At 33.3% G+C, this 21173-nt stretch overlaps 2 protein-coding genes across 3 annotated transcripts; one reads left to right on the forward strand and one right to left on the reverse strand.

Moving 5' to 3' along the window:
* Positions 1–2417: 2417 nt before the first annotated feature.
* On the forward strand, positions 2418–9231 carry LOC113708806 (AP2-like ethylene-responsive transcription factor At2g41710). 2 transcript variants are annotated; one of them, XM_027231408.2, is made up of 9 exons: positions 2418–2897; positions 5636–5718; positions 5887–5895; positions 5989–6077; positions 6281–6354; positions 6436–6486; positions 6728–6789; positions 6946–7571; positions 8871–9231. In XM_027231408.2, exons 1-9 carry the CDS (start codon positions 2605–2607, stop codon positions 8922–8924), a joined length of 1341 nt encoding a protein of 446 aa, XP_027087209.2. In that variant the 5' UTR covers positions 2418–2604; the 3' UTR covers positions 8925–9231. The 2 variants fall into 2 exon arrangements, with proteins under 2 accessions (XP_027087209.2, XP_027087210.2); XM_027231409.2 differs by having other exon boundaries at positions 2419–2897; positions 6728–6747.
* Positions 9232–16548: 7317 nt separating this feature from the next.
* On the reverse strand, positions 16549–16968 carry LOC140014208 (uncharacterized). The gene has a single exon (XM_072064633.1). It carries the CDS (start codon positions 16966–16968, stop codon positions 16549–16551), a length of 420 nt encoding a protein of 139 aa, XP_071920734.1.
* Between the last annotated feature and the right edge of the window lie 4205 nt (positions 16969–21173).

A 21173-nucleotide genomic window follows, 5' to 3' on the forward strand; every position in this document is an offset into this window, starting at 1 on the left:
CCGACCCGGATCCGAATATAAATGGATTAATAATTTAAAATATACATATTTATCAATATAATTTGATTAGGGTGATGTATTTGAGTAAGATCAATTTGATTTCTTTTCTTATTTGATTTTTTTTGTATTAATTAGAAATTATTTTACAAATATATATATATATTTTTATTTTTATTAGAAATTGTAAGCTTTGATAAATTTTTTTCGGGTAGACCTGACCAGACTCCGAAACCTATCGAAATCGAATCTGGATCCAAAACATAGTGCAAAAGACTTGCCGAATAAACGGATCGGATCCAAATTCGATATAATATGCCATATTTGGATTCGAAATAATGAATTTCGATCCAGATCCGATCCGATCCGTTGACAGGTCTAGCCACTTGTTCGATTGATAGAGCTCAAACATATGTCAGAAAAACCATGCAAGTTCACCTTTATTCCCAGTACCATGTCGGTGAAAGTAGGGGTGTTTCGCGAATCGAGCCGCTCGCGAGCCGATCGCGAGCGGCTCGAATACGAGCTCGACTCGAGCTCGTCAATATCGAGTTCGAGTCGAGCTCGAGCCAATTAAATCGATCTCGAGCTCGAGCTCGAGCTCAAAAACATTAAGCTCGTTGGCTCGCGAGCTCAATTATATATTTATTTTTTATTTTTTATTTTTTATTTAATAGTAAAATTACATATATATCCCTAATATTTTATTATTTGTTAAAAAATTATTATTTTATTCATTTTTAAAAATAAATATTTATTTTTATTTTTTTAAAAATAATAATAATAATTATTATTTTATTTATTTTTTAAGCTCGAGTTCGAGCTCGAGCTCGACTCGAATTTGACTCGAGTCGAGCTCGAGCTTGATATTTTGAGCTCGTCGAGCTCGAGCTCGAGCTCGAGATTCACAAAATTAACTCGAGCTCGGCTCGTTTAGCCAAAGCTCGGCTCGAGCTCGGCTCGTTTGCACCCCTAGGTGAAAGTCATCATTGTATAGTGTCAAGTTCACCTTTTATTACGGTTGTTTGCCTAACCTCAAGTACCCAAGTACCAATTTCAACCATACAAGTACATGAAATGAATCGTTACAGCTGTAATTCTTGGTGCCATAATGATTTTGATGTCAATTCTGGAACTTATCTTTCTTGCCAGCCTTCTCAGCTTTAGATTAAAATTGGCATGTCAAGATCACGTGAAAAGATTCATTGCAACACAAAAAATTGTAACTGTTTACTGGAACACAAAATGGGGTGAGAACAGTTGTTAGTACAATTTTTTGCCGTAAGATGTAACAATTCTTAAATACGTCATATAACTAATAGCAAAATGGATGTATACTGTTACATAAGTTAATTCTTAAATACGTTATATAACAATTCTAGTAAGGTTTATGTATCTGCCAGCTCAAAATACAGTTATTTTAGACTCTCTCTTCCCTATAATTTATGAAAAAGATATATTATACAATAGTTATCGTTTAAAAAAAAAGAATATATATTTTTACAACAAAAAATGTCAATACATATAAATACTAGCCATGCGACCTTACATGTTTGTTATATTAGAGTTACTTAACGTCATCATTGTTCGAGGCATTAGAGGGCTCGTAGGGACCCACCCCCACTAAATGTTAAAATTTTTTTCTTAACTACTATGAATTTTTATGATTTTTGTGTATAGTTCTTCTCTTTTCTCCCCACAATAATGATCTAATGTTTATATGTATTGCCCCCTTCCTTTAACTTCTGCCTAATAGGAAAACCACCCCACCCTTGTATTCAACATTTATATGACAACTCACCCCCCTTGGCCCGCCAAGGAATTTCAACTTTATCTAACTAAGTCTAGCTAAGACTCTATTTAATAATTCAATTCACCACTTAAATTTAATAGATTCAGATTTTAATATATTTAGATCATTTGTTAATAAAAAATTGAATATCTTAATTAATTAAGTAGCACCGAATTTTCTAAGTAAAACTTGCTTTCAAAATTAAGTAATAAACTATTCACTTATCACTGAGTGTGATATGTGCTCAAATGTATTAGATTTAATATTTAACAATTCAATAACTTAATAGATTTAAACTTCAGATTTCAGTTTTTAGGCTCAGTTTTATCAAACGCACCCTAAGTACGATTAGAGTACTTAGTTACCAAGAGAATTTCCTCAAAAAATTCGCTAGCAAATATAGAGGCACGCGTTTGATTTGATGACAGTTCAATCCTTTCAGGAGTAAGAGTAGGTATAAAATAAAAATAATCGTGTCAAAAAAAAAAAACTTTGTCAACGCGTCATAGCCCAATTACCATTTGAAACTGTTACTGCCGTAACACACAGGTGGAGGCTGATAGAACGTGCCACAGTGTCTCACCCAAAAACAGAAAGTACTTTCAAACCCTTGCGTCATAGCCGTTGGACTCACTCCCCGCAAAATTCCAAACCACCAAAGAATAATTTTAAATCCCACGGCAGATTTTTAGATTAGCTTGCGGGATTCTGCTGTCCCTCCGGTCCAAAATCAATCAAATCATACTCTCCTCTTTTCTAGATCTGTTTTCTCCTTATTTAGGGGCTTGTTTTTCTGTTTTGAGCTAAATTATTTAATGGCGTCGTCTTCCTCTCGACCGCCTCCTGGAAAAGTGGAAACCGGCGGATGCAGCAGCGGCGGCGGCGGAGGAGGAGGAGGGGAAACGTCTGAAGCTGTAGTTGCTGCTGCTACTTGTGCAGTGATGGTGGGACCCATACCGGGAGGAGGCGGCGCCGGCGATGAGCTGGCAATGTATAGAGGGCTGAAGAAAGCTAAGAAAGAGAGAGGATGTACTGCTAAAGAACGCATCAGCAAAATGCCCCCTTGCACAGCCGGCAAACGTAGCTCTATTTATCGCGGCGTGACTAGGTACTATGTAGTATAAACTAGTGTTGAGTTACTCCATGACGGTTTGTGTTCTATATCTGTATCTAGGGAAATGCTAGTTTTTATTGATTTTTTCGCTGTAGGTTTATATTTAAATTTGTAGAGCTTATTGTTAAGTTTGTTTGATTATAAGAAGTATAAAAAAGGGTTATTTTTATTCTAGGAAGCTACTAAAGTCTCTGGAAATCTTTCTATTAGTAAAATAAAAAAAAGTGACAGTTAGACAATTTTTTTTGGTGGGGGGGGGGGGGGGGGGGGGTGGGGGAATAGGAATTTGTTGTGTTAACTAAAATTATTCGAGTTGGTTAAGATTTGATTTTGTAGATTTCAGAAACTTACTGGTAGTATTAATGACATAAGTAGTTAGTAGCCAACTAAGTCAATGATAGTGCAGTACTTTACCTTGTTGTAACTATTCTTTGGCTAAGGATGAGCTGAAAATGATATCAATCTCTGTGTTAAGTTTGTATGTCTATTTCCTGATGAGTAGTATGCGCTGTTGTTTAGCTTTTTGAGATGCATTTCACGTAGAGAAGGTAGCTCGAAATTAAGCATTGTTAGAAAACAATTGGGCGCCAATCATGGGGTGATCTGACTCAAGCAGGTATTTTAAGTTAAAGAAAAAATGACGAAGCAATCTTGTGTAACTCCTACTTTAAGGAAGGAAACTTTCATCTCCTCTCTTTATTAACATCAAAAAGAAACCATGAATTCCTTACTTTAGCTGTAGGTGTGAATGCCAACTTTTTGTTTCCATACATCTGTATCTTAATGGAGTATGAAGTAAATGGACAACAAATTCATATTCAATAATACTACTATAATTGAAAAAACATAAATTTGGTGCAAGTGATCCATTATCTTTTAAACTTAGTTAAGTTCTTCTGACACCTAAATTAAAAAGAGAACTTCAGTAACCCACATATGATCTCATTTTCATGAGGTCCAGATAAGAATTTGGATTATAAATTTTCTATCTTTGTCTGGTTCTTCTTTCTCATCTCTCAATACTACCTCAATGGCCCGTATACTCTATCTCATTTCTTGTTTTTTCTGGCTCTCCTTTTTCATCTCTCCATTTAGTCCATTAAAACAATGATAAGGAGTTTGGATTGTGGAATCTTTTGGTAGGATTTGTAGTTGGAGATATGACATGAATCTATAGAGGGATGAAGCATGTGATTCAGCCTTAGCAAAAGTCTACAAACAGTTTTATAATTCAATTTAGTATTGAATGAAGTAATCTCATAATGTTGTACAATGATTTTATGATACAACATGTTTTATGTGGACAATAAAGGCACAGCTTGTTGGCAACCTAATATTGGAATATACTCTTTAATAAAAGCTTTGGTCAAAGGGAGCTATCCATTTTCGTTTCTTGTAGCTTCCAGCATCTACTGTTGGCTACAAGTCTTTTAATGATCTTTGATATCTTTTGTTGAGTTTAGGATACTAAGGATGTTTTTGTAACTTTATTAAATAGGAATGTGAACAAGTTGTTTGAATCATCATATAGAATACCATGGCAGTGAGCATATGCATATATCTTGCATTTGAGTATTGCATTTTCCATGGGATCTACAGCTGGTTCAATGAACACAATCTATTTGCAGAAATTGCTTTTACAATAGCCACAGCCAAAAGGCCACAGTGGATGCTCAGCATCTGTTAAGATAGCAGTTGGCTTCTTCCATAACTTGTTTTTGCCGTTGCCTATGACTGAGATGTGAGGGTGGGGAATATACGTCTTTTTGTTAGTGTAAAGTCTTGCCCATCTTGGAGGGGTTTATTATACACAATTTAGTAAATGGGCATCCTTGAAGATGTTGGGCAGTTTGAAGCATGTGCATTTGTGGTTACCACACCTTAAAGTAGACCAGATAACCAGGGTTGTCACAAGCTGTTAAACCTCATATGCCATTTTAATTTTCTATATGTTTGAAAAGCAATACTGTTGCCATTTCCACGATGCAACATCAGTAGCATCTTATTCAGTGAGCACTCTGTTGGTACAATCCTTGGCACTGCATTTGATAATCAATTTTTTCTATTTAAAATACAGAGTGGATCTTGCATATTGCGAATCATTAATTCATGTCTAAGATGATTGTGAGTTGACAAAATCTAGTAGCTTCACGCCTTTTCTGCACTATCTGGAGAGATTCAGTGGGAAGTGGATGGGTGGAGTTGATCTCCTTATTGCATATGCATTCCCCCCGTTCCCCCCACCCCCCCCCCCCCCAAAAAAAACCAAAAAAAAAAAAAAAATTTTGAGCTCATACTGTTTCAAACCTTGGCTTATGGATGAAATTCTACACTTAACGGGTCAACTTTTCCTGAAAGCTAATATATTTAGTTTTTGTCTTTGTTATGTGGTGCATGTACGTGGATTTTTTCCAATCATGATGGCATTATGAATTAATCTAAAATCTTCAATAGAGGAACATATTGTAGGTTTTGGATGTTAAAAATCAAAATATGCTGATATTGGATTGTTCAGCAAAAAGTTATCTCAAGTAATAAACTTTACATTGAATAATACTGCTGTAATCATCCTAAAAGTTAGAATCCTCATGACAGTCTGCAAAAGCTCTGCAGGTGCAATTGTAGATTTTGTTCTCTCTTAGCTTTTCTGTTCTGAAGATCCTTGAATCAGTTGATTGTGTTTCTTTATTTATATTCTTACATTTGTGAGCTTGTCTTTGTTATTCTCATAGGCATAGATGGACAGGACGATATGAAGCTCATCTTTGGGATAAAAGCACCTGGAATCAAAACCAAAATAAAAAGGGAAAGCAAGGTTTTTATTTTCTGCTTATCTATATAGATGTACATGTAGATTTGTTTCTATTAGCATTTAAAAAATCACTATCTGAACCTCTCATTTAAATTCTGACCTGACCTTTTGTCCAACTCTTCTGTTGCATGGAAATATGGATACTGGTTGGTGATTGATTCTCATGGGCAGTTTACCTGGGTATGCAGTTTCACTGGTAGTCTTTGTCTTTTTAAAGTTCAAACTGAATGTGATATCCACCTCTATTAACTTTAACAAATATGATGCCTATAGGTGCATATGATGATGAGGAGGCAGCAGCCAGAGCATATGATCTTGCTGCCTTGAAATACTGGGGCCCTGGAACACTCATTAATTTTCCAGTATGATGCCACGGACTAGTTTTCTTATAAATGAATGTAAAAGGAAAATCCCCATCTCCCAAAAGAAAAAGGAAGAATAGCTTTACTCTTCTTTTCCTGTCAAATCTGATAGTGTACATTTAGAGACCTTCATTTAAGAGCACAATATCATGTACTGCTGGAGTTATTCTTGTGAGAATCATTCCTATTCATATGCTGTATAGGTTACTGACTATACAAGGGACCTTGAAGAGATGCAAAATTTCTCAAGAGAAGACTATCTCGCATCCCTTCGAAGGTTTGTATACCTTGTATATGTTATACTAGAATAATTGTAATGTTCCTTATGACATGCTCCTTATGACATGCTTTTCTGCAGAAAGAGTAGTGGCTTCTCAAGAGGAGTCTCCAAATATCGTCCTCTTTCAAGGTACAAATGCATAAACTAGATTTTTGACATTGGCTTTTATTTAGTAGTATGTGAGCCATAAGTTACTGTTTTTTAGCTTGAGGCAAATGTATTGTCTGAAAGCTTATGTTATCAGAGATTGCCATCATTGGTTTCTCAGTGGTGTATATAATATATATATGTGTGTGTGTGTATTTACTCATGTTTGGATGTGTTTTTAATGTTGTTTTCCTTCTGTTTTATTGTTTGTTTGTGTATGCAGCCGATGGGATCCACAATTTGGTCAGTTTTCTGGGGCTGATTACTTCACCAGCATTCGATATGGTGACTAAATTTAGACATTGGAGAAAAAATTACGGGTTACTAGGAAAAAATCTTCTACAGATCTATAGGTTTCATAGTGTTCTGCCTACTTAAACTTCTTAGGTTTTAGTTTGTGGTTTGGTTACCAAATTATTGGCATTCCTCTCCTCTTATCAGGTGCAGCTGATGATGCAACAGCAGAAAATGAATATATTGGTGGCTTTTGCATTGATAGAAAGTTTGATTTGACCACTTATATCAAGTGGTGGGGGACCAATAAACCACGTCAAGTAGATCCACACGCTAAATCATCAGAGGAAACATCATATCGCCCTGGTGAAGACATGAGCAGTGAACTTAAATCTGTAGAACTGACAGCTAAGCCCACTGAACCCTATGAGATGCCACGATTGGGTGTGCCTCAAGAAGGAAAACACCGAAAAGGTGCTGTGTCTGCTATGAGCATTTTGTCACAATCCACAGCATTTAAGAGCTTACAAGAAAAAGGATTGAAGAAGAAAGCAATAGATGAGAATGATGAAAATGAAGATAAAAATGTTATTAACAAAAAGGACTACGGCAAGGGGGTTGAAAAATGTAGTCATGATGGTGGAAATGAGAGAGTTGGAGCTGGACTTGGGATGACTGGAGGATTACCTGTTCCAAGAAATGTTTACCCACTAACTCCCTTACTGACTGCTCCACTTGTGACCAACTACAACTCTATTGATTCCTTAAATGATCCTGTTCTTTGGACCAGTCTTGTTTCAGTTCTTCCTGTGGGATCTTCGCGCACTTCTGAGGTTGGTTTTCGTTTGCTGAAGCTTCATCTTTTTCATTCTAAAATTGCGTGAGTTACAATCTCTAACCTGTTAGTCCATGCTATAGGTTTTTTAATTTTTAACTTTTTGGTTTTGGATATGTGAAAAAGATTCTAATTAAAGCACTAAGGTTATGTAATGCAATTACAAGAGAATACCTCTAGGTGAACTGCTGTATCCATAATTCTTCGGGTGGCTCTTCAAGTAAAAACTGAAAAGAAACACACTCAAAAAAGTTGTTATTGACGTTGAGACACAGTAAGAATTTTACAGCAACTTTCACATAAAGATTCTTTAGCAAGAACTTGGAAGAACCAGGATTTTGAGGCAATTACTTATTTGAGTTGCAAGAACTAGGATTTCTTTGGCTGTTTTTGGGGGTATTTTTGAAAAATTTTGCTGTAGCAGAGTGTTTAGAGTATATTTTGGAATATTTTTAGAAAATATTTTGGGATATTTAAGAGTAGAAGAATTTCTAGAATATATTTTGAGATATTTTTTAAAATTTTAAACTAATTTTTAGATTACCTTTTAGAGTACTTTTTAAAAATTTTTATTGTATTTGAAAAACTAGTTTTTGAAAAACACTCCCATCCAAACAGAGCATAGGATTTTGAGGCAATTACTTATTTGAGTTGCACTTGACGTAATATATTTAGGGAAACAGTTCAGTTTTTGAAACACATTCCTTTTCTATAGAATGTTCATGTTTTATTAGACAATGAATAGAATTTGTGGGTTTTGTTTAGCTAGGCAAGTATCCTTTCTTAGCTTGATGACAATTCATACCTGATACAAAAGGTGGTTTAGCCTTAGAATTTAGGCTTACTAGCACTTTCTGCAGCATGCTTGAAATATTCATTTTTCTCATTCTATTTATCATTCAGGCTTGATCTTCATAAGAATCAGACTCTAGAAATTAATTTTTCTAAAACCAGCATGGTAAAATCTCTTTCCATATGTATTTTGTTGGAAATCTGCACCGCACCCTGGCAGTTGTTGCTTATTGTGGTGACGAGCTAAAGGGAATCTTCTCCTGAATGGTTACTTGTAGGAAACAGTTTCAGGTTTACAATGGTTACAATTGTATACTGATAGCATCAGTGTGCTGCCTGTCTGAACCGTAGGATGTTCACTCAGTGCCTTTTTTTTTTTTTTTTTTTTTGGGTGGCCGATGTAAAAATTTCATTTGATTGTTTCCTGTTTATGTAAGCAAATGAAACTAAGGAAAATGCTTCTCTAATTCATTTAGCTAATCAAGGCCGCATTAATGACATGCAGGTTGCAAAGAACGAGTCTAGCTCAGATTACAATTTGTTCCAGCAAGAAGGCTGAAATTTAATCTTGTCCTTGCAGCATTGTCAAAGCTGATGCCTTGGGGTCTCCAGTAATTTGCGGGTTTTCTGTGTACAGATATTTCAGTTAACTAACTGGGAGAAAAGAGGTATTTCTGATAGTTATAGTTATTAAGTAATTTGTAGTTTCATTAAAAAAAAAAAAAAAAAAAAAAAGCACGTGTTTTCTGTACAGGTATACATAGTGTTGGATAGTTGAAGTGTGATAGGTTCTACAATAAAACGTGTATTTGTAAAAGAAATAGTTATTACTTTATTTTGAGTCTCTACCTCTGTCTTTTGCGGTCTCTTTGATTGGAAAATGGAAGTCTACGGTGATCTTAATCTTTCTTAATAACAAGTTAAAAAAACACAATTTTCTTAGCCAGTGAAGAAAAATTTTTACTTTGATGCAAATTGTCCCTGTTTGGCAAATAAGTTTTTTAGGTATTTGTCTGAAACTTTACCGTAACTTATTGTAAAAGTTGTAGGAAAAATTGTTGAAGTGTGTAAATTTTTAGATATTTTGAAATGTATAGTTTAAAAATTTTGATAAGTTTTTTGACATTATTATAGCTAAAGTTTAAAAAAAACTTGTAGTAGACAAATTTGGCTAAAAACTTATTTGCCAAACAGGCCTGAAGTTTGTCCCTTTGGTTTTGAGTTGCTGCTGCTTGGAACTGACAATTAGGTGGAGTTCCGCGAACAGGTCATAGACTCATAGCAGTTGTGCATTTCATTCATCACTGAAAATGAAGACACATCACCAATTGTCATCAGAAAAAATGGACGGATGGAAATAAATTCCGTTAAGATTGTGATTCAACACTTTTAATTGATCTGTCCGGAGCCAAAAGGAGGGAAATCAGAATGGAGGAAGAGGGGGACGAATATGTTCCCTTAAAATTTTTAATTGATTCATTTTGCAACTTTTTCAGTTTTCGAGATCAGCCCCTTCTTGCAAATGCTCTCAAATTTTTTTTGAATTAATCAATGTAGTAAGTACTTTTTGTGATATGATATATTCAAAATAAAAAAAAAAAAGGTAGTTAAAGAGAGAGAAAAAGGGATTAAAAAGCACTATCCAACCAAGCCATATAGAGCATTTCAATGCTTCAATTATCCCTCTTTGAAAATAAATGGTCAAGTATTAAGAAAGAGTAAAACGTGTTCCTACAAGGTACAATTCCTAAAACGTCATATCACAACTTATTTGTAAATCAGTTTGGGGCAAAAGATAATAGAGATATTCTTATCGACTTATTTGTAAAGCAATTTGGGACAAAAGATAAACAAACATTCATATCCAAGAATTTGGTTCTACATTTAAAATTTTTTTTCTCAATGCTATTGTTATTATACTTAAATCACACTTAACATGGTATCTATTATGTAAATGCATGCACCAACAATTGTTTTAGAGCACAAGGTGGTTTTTTTTTTTCCAAACAATAACAGCACTTTATTGATAAAAACTCAGAAAAAAAAAAAACAATTACACAGTTGAAGCCACTGTTCCTACATCTTTCATGGATGAACTGCTTAGTCAAGCAAGAAAAGATTCTTTCCAATCTAAATCACCAATTAATGTTGTGGCAAATTTTGCCAAGTTCTGACTAACTACATTTTCATCCCTTCTAATGAAAGAAACTTGGCAACTGCTAAATTCCTTGCTCAGATTGGAAATGTTTTCCAGTAATGCGCCAATCATCGAATCCCCATTGTTTTCTTCAACCAGCTTCTCAAGCAGATTCTTGCAATCAGATTGTATAATTATGCGTCTCCATCCCCTCTGCATTGGCTTCCTGAGAGCATTTCTTATAGCATTTGCTTTCTCAACAATTGGCTCACTACTTCTTTCGACACTTCCAGCCCAATCTCCTACCAAGTCACCATTTTCATTCCTATCAACTGCCCCCCAACTTGCTCTCCCCTTCTGAATATGGCTAATTACTCAGATTATGGTCGAGAAAAAAAAAGTTCGGACATGTACCGATCTGACAAACTTCTGGTACAAATTTATGGGTACCGGGCCGTGTCAGCCCGGCACCCAAACTTCATCCAAATTTTTTTTTTGACTTCTGACACAATGTGTCAGCCCAGCAGGCCAGAAATTTTTTTTTTTTATAAAGGCTGTTGGCTACCGGGCTGACAATGCCCGGTAGCCAACAAGGTCTGAGAAAAAGCTGGCTGCCGGGCAGAGAGCCCGGCAGCCAGTCAAATTGCCTTAAAAAAAAAAAAAAACCAAGCGGTCTGCAGGCATCTGAAAAAAGCTTTCAGCCCGAGGCTTCAATCCCAGTACCCCTTGCATTGAATTCACGACAGCAGGTTTAACAGAATCCAATAGACTCGTGGTACATTTTATTTTTTAATTTAATTTCATATTTGAAATAATTGAGGCTTAAATATAAAAGAAAATTTAGTGCAAAAAAGAAAATTTTAAGGGTAGCTTAATAATGCTTGTGACAACCCATTTTTAGTAAGAAAGCAGAAGAAAACTGTTTTATGCAGCACTATCGGGTTTGTTTGGATTCATTGTTTTTGAGTCTGTTTTTGAAAAACTGTTTTTTACATTCCAAATGCTACAGTAATGTGTATTTCAAAAATAACTCCAAAAACACTATATCCAAACAATATATCAAAAACAACTCCAAATACATATTTAATATGTTTATTTCAATTTGTATATTTCAATTATGTATAGGATATATATATTATATTAATTTATATTTTATTTTATATAAAATATATTTTTATATTTCTATAATATATTTATACAAATATTATGTATTATATAAATTATATATAATATAAATATGTAATTATACAAATTTATGAATATTAAATATTAAAAATTATATACTTAATATATACATAATATATATGTTTATGTATATTTATAATATACATTTATATTATGTATTATATATAATATTATGCATTTATACATTTATATTAATATACATAATATTAATTATACATTTATACATGATATTAATACCTTTATACATTTATATTTATTATATTAATACACCTATACATAATATTAATATATATTTATAATATATTAATTTATACATTTATAATTTATACACATTTATAATAACATACATTTATACATTTATAAATACATTTATATTATGTATTATATATAATATAAATGCATTTATAAATACATAAATGCATTTATTTATAAATATATATAAATGTATTATAAATACATAAATGTATATAAATATATAAATATAAAAATTATAATTTATAATTTATAATTTATACATTTAAATAATATTCACTTATAATTTATATATTTATAATAATATACATTGATATATTCATTTATAAATATATATAAATATTGATTTATAAATATATGTAAATATTTATTTATAAATATATGTAAATATTCATTTATAAATATATGTAAATATTCATTTATAAATATATATAAATATTTATTTATAAATATATATAAATATTCATTTATAAATATTTATAAAGGTATTTACAAAAATATATAAATATATTTATAAATAAATATAAAATTATAATTTATAATTTATAATTTATACATTTATATAATATTCATTTACACATTTATAAAATTATTTATATTATGTATTATATATAATATAATACATTTATAATACATTTACATATATTTATATAAATATATAAATATATTTATCTATAAATATTTATAAATGTATTATAAATGTATAAATGTATATAAATATAAAAATATATAAATTATAATTTATAATTTATACATTTATATGATATTCATTTATAATTTATATATTTATAAATGTATTTATATTATTTATTATATATAATATAATACATTTATATTTATTTATAAATATATAAATTTATTTATTTATAAATGTTTATAAATGTATTATAAATGCATAAATGTATATAAATATAATAATATAAAAATTGGAAATTATAATTTATACATTTATATGATATTCATTTATAATTTATACATTTATAATTTATATATTTTTATATAAATATATAAATATATTTATTTATAAATATTTATAAATGTATTATAAATGCATAAATATATATTGTTATAAAAATATAAAAATTATAAATTATAAAAATACTTGAAAATATGTTTTAAAAATACATCTAAAAATAATCCATAAAACATCTACAATAAAAGTTTTTCATATAGTTTTTGAAAAACAACTCCAAAAATAACTAATCCAAACGGACTTGTATTTGAAAAACGAAATACTACAGTGCTGTTTTTAAAAACAACCCCAAAAACAGCTAATCCAAACGGACCCATCAATTCTCAGCAAACAGAGGTTTGGGTACCAGAAAAAGAGCCTGGCATTATGTTATTGCGGAAGTTTCAAAGATTTAATGCCATTGGCGTGTGACTTTGTTTTCATTTAAGTCAAGTGCTGTTTTGTGAAGCCTGGTTTTTTTTTTTTTTTTTTTTAGGCAATTTGACTGGCCTGCCGGGCTCTCTCTGCCCGGCAGCCAGCTTTTTCTCAGACCTTGTTGGCTATCGGGCATTGTCAGCCCGGTAGCCAACAGCCTTTAAAAAATAAAAAAAAAATTTCTGGCCTGCTGGGCTGACACATTGTGTCAGAAGTCAAAAAAAAAAATTTGGATGAAGTTTGGGTGCCGGGCTGACACAGCCCGGTACCCATAGATTTGTACCAGAAGTTTGTCAGATTGGTACATGTCCGAATTTTTTTTTTCTCGACCATAATCTGAGTAATTAGCCTCTGAATATCCAGTGCAGCATCACAGGTAAAACCTTTAGGTGGTCTGGTCCCTTCATTCCTTCCCTTTACTTGATCATTTCCTGACATTTCTGTCCCCTTGTCCTTTGAGCATATCTCACTGTATTCCAGCCCATTCCTTTACTGCTTTCTCGTTGGTTTTTCCCGGGGCATTTCCTTTCTCCTTGAAACTGCTTCTGGTTCCTTGACTTCCATATTTGCCATAATATGTTTATAGTCAGAGCCATGTGGTCTAACCCCTCAGTTCTACTTTTTGCCTTCATTATGCCATTCCACCATAACCAAAAATTGTTTCTGAACTCATTTAAATCATTCCACTGAATTGGGGGTGCTTTCCAAATCTGTTCTGCCTGTTCACAAAAGAAAAACATATGCTCTAATGTTTTAGTGCTCTCCCCACAGCAAACACATCTATCATCCCCCTTTTCAAATTTGCTTCTAACCACTGCATTTACGGGCAATATACCATGTAGACATTTCTAGATAAAGTGCTTGTGTTTAAGGTTCAGATTCTAGATGAATTTCCAAACTCCAGCATCACCATCTCTTTTACTACACTCCTCTTTTTGTTGAACTTTCATCTTCTCCTTCTGCATCACTCTAGCAAGCATATATCCAGTTTTGGCACAATACTCTCCTGTTGCAGAATATGGCCACACAAGCCTATCTTTACACCCCATTATACTGAGAGAAATGTTTTTGATCCTCCTACAGTCCTCTGTAGTAAACATTGAGCTTAGTATTTCGGCATTCCACTTCCCATCATAAATCAACTCAGAAACTTTACTCACCTTACAGTTTGGTGATTTCCTAGTTCTAACCTTTCCAGCCCCTTGATCATTAATCTACCCGTCCTTCCAAATATTAATGGTTTGCCCATCCCCTACTCTTTTTCTAACCCCTCTCTCTAACAAGTCCCTTGCACTTAAAATGTTTCTCCACATTCATGAATCCCACTTTTCTGTCTCATGGTCCAAATGGACTCCCCTCTAAAATACTTTCCCTTAAAAACCTTACTCGCCATGAGATTTGCCTTGGTTATGTCTCCACAGCTATTTAGCTAGCATAGCTATGTTGAAGTCTAACAAATCCTTGAACGCCAACCCCCCTTTACCTTTAATTTCAGACATTTTCTTCCATCCAAATCAGTGAATCTTCTTTTTATCCTCATTGCTTCTCCACCAAAAAATTGCCATCTCTATACATATATCTTTACACAGAGTCTTTGGCAATTTGCCACAAACCATTGCATAAGTAGGCATTGCTAATACCACTGATTTCAGAAGAACTTTCTTTCCAGCATTACTTAGAAATTTTTCTTTCTGCCCTCTTAGCTTGCTTGACATTTTTTCCCTGATATAATTAAACACTTGTCTCTTTATCCTCTCAATTACCATAGGTAAGCCTAAATATTTGCTTTGTCTAACCTGATTCATCCCCCCTAGTATGCTCAGTATCTCACTCCTGCATCCCTCCCCTGTGTTCTTGCTGAAAAAGATAGAAGATTTTTCTATATTAATAACCTGTCCAGACACTTTCCCATACCTTTTCAATATCTACATGACTGCACTTGCTTCCTCCTTGGTAGCCTTAAAAAAAATGAGAGTATCATTTGCCAAAAAACAGATGGGCAACAGCTAGACTAGAAGGGGCAATTTTAAGACTAAAAATTCTGTGACCCTGCATACCCTTTCTGAAAAGGTTTGAAAGTGCATCAGACACCAGTAAGAACAGATAAGGGGACAGGGATCCCCTTGTCTAATCCTTCTAATAGGCTTGAGATAACCTCTTCTCTCCCTATTAATGTTAAAAGAATAAGACACTGAGGACATGCATTTGAAAATCCAGTGAATCCATGTCGTATGAAAACCCATTTTCTCCATGATGCTAGTCTCAAAAGACCACTCAACTCTATCATAGGCCTTTGACATATCAAGTTTTAAAGCCAAATAAGCATTAGATCCATTTCTTTTCCTATTTAAGCAATGTATAAATTCATGAGCAATCATAATATTATCCATGATTTGTCTTCCAGATATAAAGGCTGATTGGTTGGGACTTATGCAGTGTTTAAGCAAAGGTTGCAACCTGTTTGACAAGACTTTAGCAACGACTCTATATACCACATTACATAAACTTATGGGTCTGAATTGAAACACAAGAGTGGGGGATTCAATTTTAGGAATCAGAGTTATGATGGTCTTATTTGTAGCTTTGAGCAGGTTTCCAGAATTAATGAAACTAGAAATAACATCAGTCAAATTTTTTTTTTTAATAACATTCCAGAATCTTTGAAAGAAGATAGGGGTCATACCATAACTTCCTATGGCTTTGTCTGGATGCATTGAAAAAACAGCCTTTCTGATATTCATTTCTGTCACAGGTTTGATGAGCTTGGAATTCGTTTGTCTAGTAATAACTCGAGGAATACCATCCAATATTTCTTCTGATAGCTTTGGATTTGTAGAAGTAAAAAGGACTTTGAAATAGCCACTTATAACCCCTTCTATTTCCTCCACTGACTTACACTAGCTTTCCTCTTTTTTTCATCAAAGTAGATATATTGTTCCTCTTCTTTCTCCTTTCCATACTAGCATGAAAAAATTTAGTATTCTTATCACCTTCCTTCAACCACTTAATTCTTGACTTCTGAGCTTAAAACACCTCTTCCCTTTTATAAGCATCATTTAACTCCCTTTTTAACTTTGAGATTCTTTCAATTCTATCAGGTTAGTGACCCCCCTCCCCCCAAAATAATCTTCTCAATTTCAAGTTTCAAGTCCTTTATTTGTTTTCTCGCATTAGCCTTTATCCCCTTATTCCAATTTAATAGATCCACTTTGCACTCCTTCATTAAATGCTGCAGTTTGTATAGTCTAGATCCATCTGCTGTTTCCCCCAGGCGTTTGCTACAATGTCCCCCACCTCCCCAAAGTTCAGCCAATTCTTGTCAAAATAGAACCTCTTTTTCCATCCTTTCCCTCTAGGCTCAGTATCTAGCCATAACATACAGTGATCAGAAGCCTCATTTTGGATATGTATGCATTTTGCCTTATCATCCTCACTTCTCCATTCCGTACTGCAAAGAACTCTATTCAGTCTTTCTTTTACTTCCCCCTCTTTATCCCGCGGATTACTATAAGTCCATGGAACTTTCTCAAACCCAATGTCAATAAGCTGATTATTCTCTACAAACTCTCTAAACACCTTAAAACTCTCCTCAGGTCTCCTTACCCCACCCCACTTTTCTCCATTAGATAAAATGTCATTCATGTCCCCTGCCAGCACCCAATTCTGTCCTCATATATTTTTCCTCCTCTCAATAATCTTGCATTGCTCTTCTCTGACTATGTCCTTTGAATTAGCATAGATACAAATACACCACCATTTAGTCTTCTTCTCCTGCTTATCTATTAATAATTCTATAGTGAAATCTGTATTCATAGTTCTGCAAATTTTAAGATCCTTCCTCCACAGCACTGCTAAACCCCCAGCTTTCCCCACAGCACTACAACCATATTCTCATAACCCAAACTATTCCTAATCTTATTTACCACACATTCTTTATTTTTTGTTTCAGACAAGAAAACTAGTTCTAGGGAGTGGAATTTTATAGCCTTCTCAGGTTAGGGATCTATCAAGGGGCTCTCAACACCTCGACAGTTCCACCTTCAGTAGTTTTTCCAAAATATCATCATCCTTCATAATCGTACATTTCTTGTTTTCTCGTTCAACAAGCTCTCAGCAGCTTCCATTCTCTTTATTGCAGTCTTGTTTCCTTTTTCCAGATTCTCTTGTCACCAGTCTATCCCTATTTACTTCTGAGAAATGCACTCTTTTCCTCACTTCCTGAACCAATCTTTTCCATCCCCTACACCTTTTGTACTTCCCTCTACCTCTACCCTTATTCTTTTGGCTTCTTTTCTGCTTTTGACCTCCTTCATTAATTACCAACTTTTCATTCATACCTTCATCCCTCACCCCCTCCTCCTTTTCACCAGAACTAGCAATCCACATAACATTCCATTCCTCTTTCTCACTCAACTCATTCATATTTCCATATTTCCCTCTCAGATCCCTATCTTTGCAATTATTTTCCTCAATAGTTATTTCCATATATGTAACTGCATTTTCCTTACTATTGTTCCCAACCTTTTCCCCAATCCCTTTATGAGAGCTCTCTGTGCTGAAACCTGATTCTCCTCTTTGCCCCATTGCCTTATTGTCCTCCCTAATGTCTTTATCCTTTCTCGCTCCATTACCATCTCTTATCTCCCTGCTACTCCATTCCGTATCATTTCAAGTTAACAAAAGTTGCTCTGTACCTACATCTCTCTACTGCATTTGTTGTTCCTCTTCCTTAGTAATCTCCTCCCTCTATTTAGTCATATTGTGTTTCTTAACAGGACTCCTAGAATTGCTTGCTCTTAACCAGGCTCCATACTAAGTTTGTCTATTAAGGTTTGCTCCTTTACTCTGACAAGTTTTTTCATTATGCCCCATTAAGCCACAGCAATAATAGAAATCAGGACATTTCTCAAAATGAAAATCAATCCATTTCATGATACCATTCATCTTAACCATAGTACTTTGTAACAATGATTGCTTCAAATCAATTTCCACCAAAATTTTAAGGTGTTTTCCATCTTTTCCTCCCCTCGTAGGAATAATCACTTCCTTTATTGCATTAAAAACTCCCCCAATTTTTTTCCCCGTATCCTTTGTTATCCAACGCATTGGTAAACTCTAGATCTGAACCTAGATCCAAGTTCTACTAAAAGCATCCTCATCAGATTCGATTCCTTCTTTCTAAGGTAAGATAACAAAAGGCAAATTATCATAGATCCAAGGTCTTCTACTTAACAATCTATCCCTATCATGTAGATTTCCAAATACAGTCTGAAACGTATTCATCCCTATCTCAATAACTTTGATATTCTTAACAAAACCCCACGTATTATTAACAAAACTCTTGATACCTGCTATATATGTGCAATTTTCTCGCCCATAACCTTGCATATAATACTCATCTTACATTCAGCTAGCTCCTGCAGCACGTCTCCCCCATCAATCTGACACTTCCTTCTCTGATAGAGCGAACTTTCTGAGCATTTCCTCCAACTCCTTTGCCATGCAGATTAAAGGCCGAATAGATTCCTCAATGCTTTCTGGACAAATAAACTTTAACTCCTCCTATTTCAGAACTGAAGCTTAGAAGAACAATTTTCTCTACGATCCTGACCAAACTTAGTAGAAAATAGGAATTAGTAAGACTCAAAGACAAGTTACGAACACAAACAATGAAGAAAGGATAGAAAACAAATATGAAAAACAAATCAAAATGCAAGTTGAGCTAAATCAAGTCAATCTGAGCTAAACACTTTGAATGGAGAATGGTGAAGACCCTGTATGAATTCGAAGGTTATATGCTTTATTCCATCTATATAGGCGAAGATCAAACCATGATAATATTGGATTGCTATAGAATTTGATAATTGCTTGCTGAAATGAGTCAGATCTTTTGCTTTGATGGCCCTTTAAATTTTTGTTTAAATTTTGGAAAAGGTGAAAGAACGGGAAATTTGAAAAGTAGTTTCACATACTCACACACCCACTGGAAAAAATAGGGATAGCAGCGGGACGGGCATCCCCGCGGGAGGTCATCAGGGCGGGGGTTGGGACGGGGACGAGAGGAATTTTTTTCCAAGGCGGGGGACTCCCGCCCTGTCACCCGTTTGGAATATATATATGGGATAATTGCAGAAACCTCTCTTGAGGTTTTTGATATTTGTACTGACCTCCCTTGTGGTTTGAAAAATTACACTAACCTCCCCTGAGGTTACTAATCCTTTATAAATTTAGTCCAAAGGATTAAAATATTATTTTAGGGAATGAAATTAGAATTTTTTACCAAATTTGTCCTTTGTACTACATGTCCAATGAATGACAAAGTACTATAAATCAATTAACAATTAATAAACTTTAAGGAGTATAATTTATAGGCAAACACGCATTACTCATTTAAAGTATGTTGGCCTAATCAGCAACATCTTTCAGATTCTGACTCGAAGGGACTAACCGCCCAACCCGTGACACCCAGGGGTGCAACCCCTCATACTGGCCGAGCGTGGTACGGTGGCTTTGCGCTGCCATTGTGGTTAAAAAAATAAAGTTGCGCATTCACTAATAGCTATAATTTTTTGTGCAATGGTAAGCGCTTGATCCTGACAAAGTACCGGATTTTTACGGGTATTTTACTTTCAACTATTTAATTTATGATAAATATATCAACATTTGTAAGTAAAATTCAAAAATTATTATAGTAATATTCTTGCAAAAAGGAAATCGATAGGTTATTTATTTAATATAAATTAAATATTTTTAAAAAAAATAATAAATGACCCATAAAGTATTAATTTTTTATGACTTTTATCCATTACACGAGTAAAGTATTCGCTCTTTATGTGCATTTTATTCTGAATCATTTAATTTATATTAAATACATAAATGTTTGTAACTAAAATTGAAAAAGTGTTATATTAATATTTTTACGGAAGAGAGATTGGTAGGTTTTATATTTAACAAAAATTAAATATTTGAAAGTAAATACAAATATGTATTTGAGCGTAAATATTTGTATTAAATTAAATATTTGAAAATAAAATACCCAATGAACCGGTACTTTAAATAGTTACCGCCTCTTTATACGCAAACAAGCATTACTCATTTAAAGTACCGATTTTTTATGAATATTTTACTTTCAAACATTTAATTTATAATAAATATATCAATATTTTGAAGTAAAATTCAAAAAGTGTTACAGTAGTATTTTTTCAAAAAGGAAATCGGTAGGTTATTTATTTAATATAAATTAAATATTTTTTTTAAAAAAATGGCCCATAAAGTATTGATTCTTTATGGTTTTCATCCATTACATGAGTAAAGTATTGGCTCTTTATGGGTATTTTATTTTGAATCATTTAATTTATGTTAAATACATAAATGTTTGTAATTAAAATTGAAAAAGTGTTATATTAATATTTTTACGGAAGAGAGATTGGTAAATTTTTTATTTAACAAAAATTAAATATTTGAAAGTAAATACAAATATGTATTTGAGCTTAAATATTTGTATTAAATTAAATGTTTGAAAGTAAAATACCCATAAAGAGCCGGTACTTTAAATAGGTAATGCGTATTTGTCTATAAATTATACTCTTTAAAGTTTATTAATTATTAATTAATTTGTAATATTTTGTCATTCATTGGACATGTAGTACAAAGGACAAATTTGGTATAAAATTCTAATTTCACTTTCTAAAACAATATTTTAATCGTTTGGACTGAATTTGTAAAGGATTAATAACTTCAGGGGAGGTTAGTGTAATTTTTCAAACTATAGGGGAGGTCAGTGTAAATATCAGAAACCTCAGGGGAGGTTTCTGCAATTATCCATATATATATATATATATATACAT

This window comes from Coffea arabica, chromosome 9c (assembly GCF_036785885.1).
Source record: "Coffea arabica cultivar ET-39 chromosome 9c, Coffea Arabica ET-39 HiFi, whole genome shotgun sequence".
Classification (NCBI taxonomy): Eukaryota; Viridiplantae; Streptophyta; class Magnoliopsida; order Gentianales; family Rubiaceae; genus Coffea; species Coffea arabica.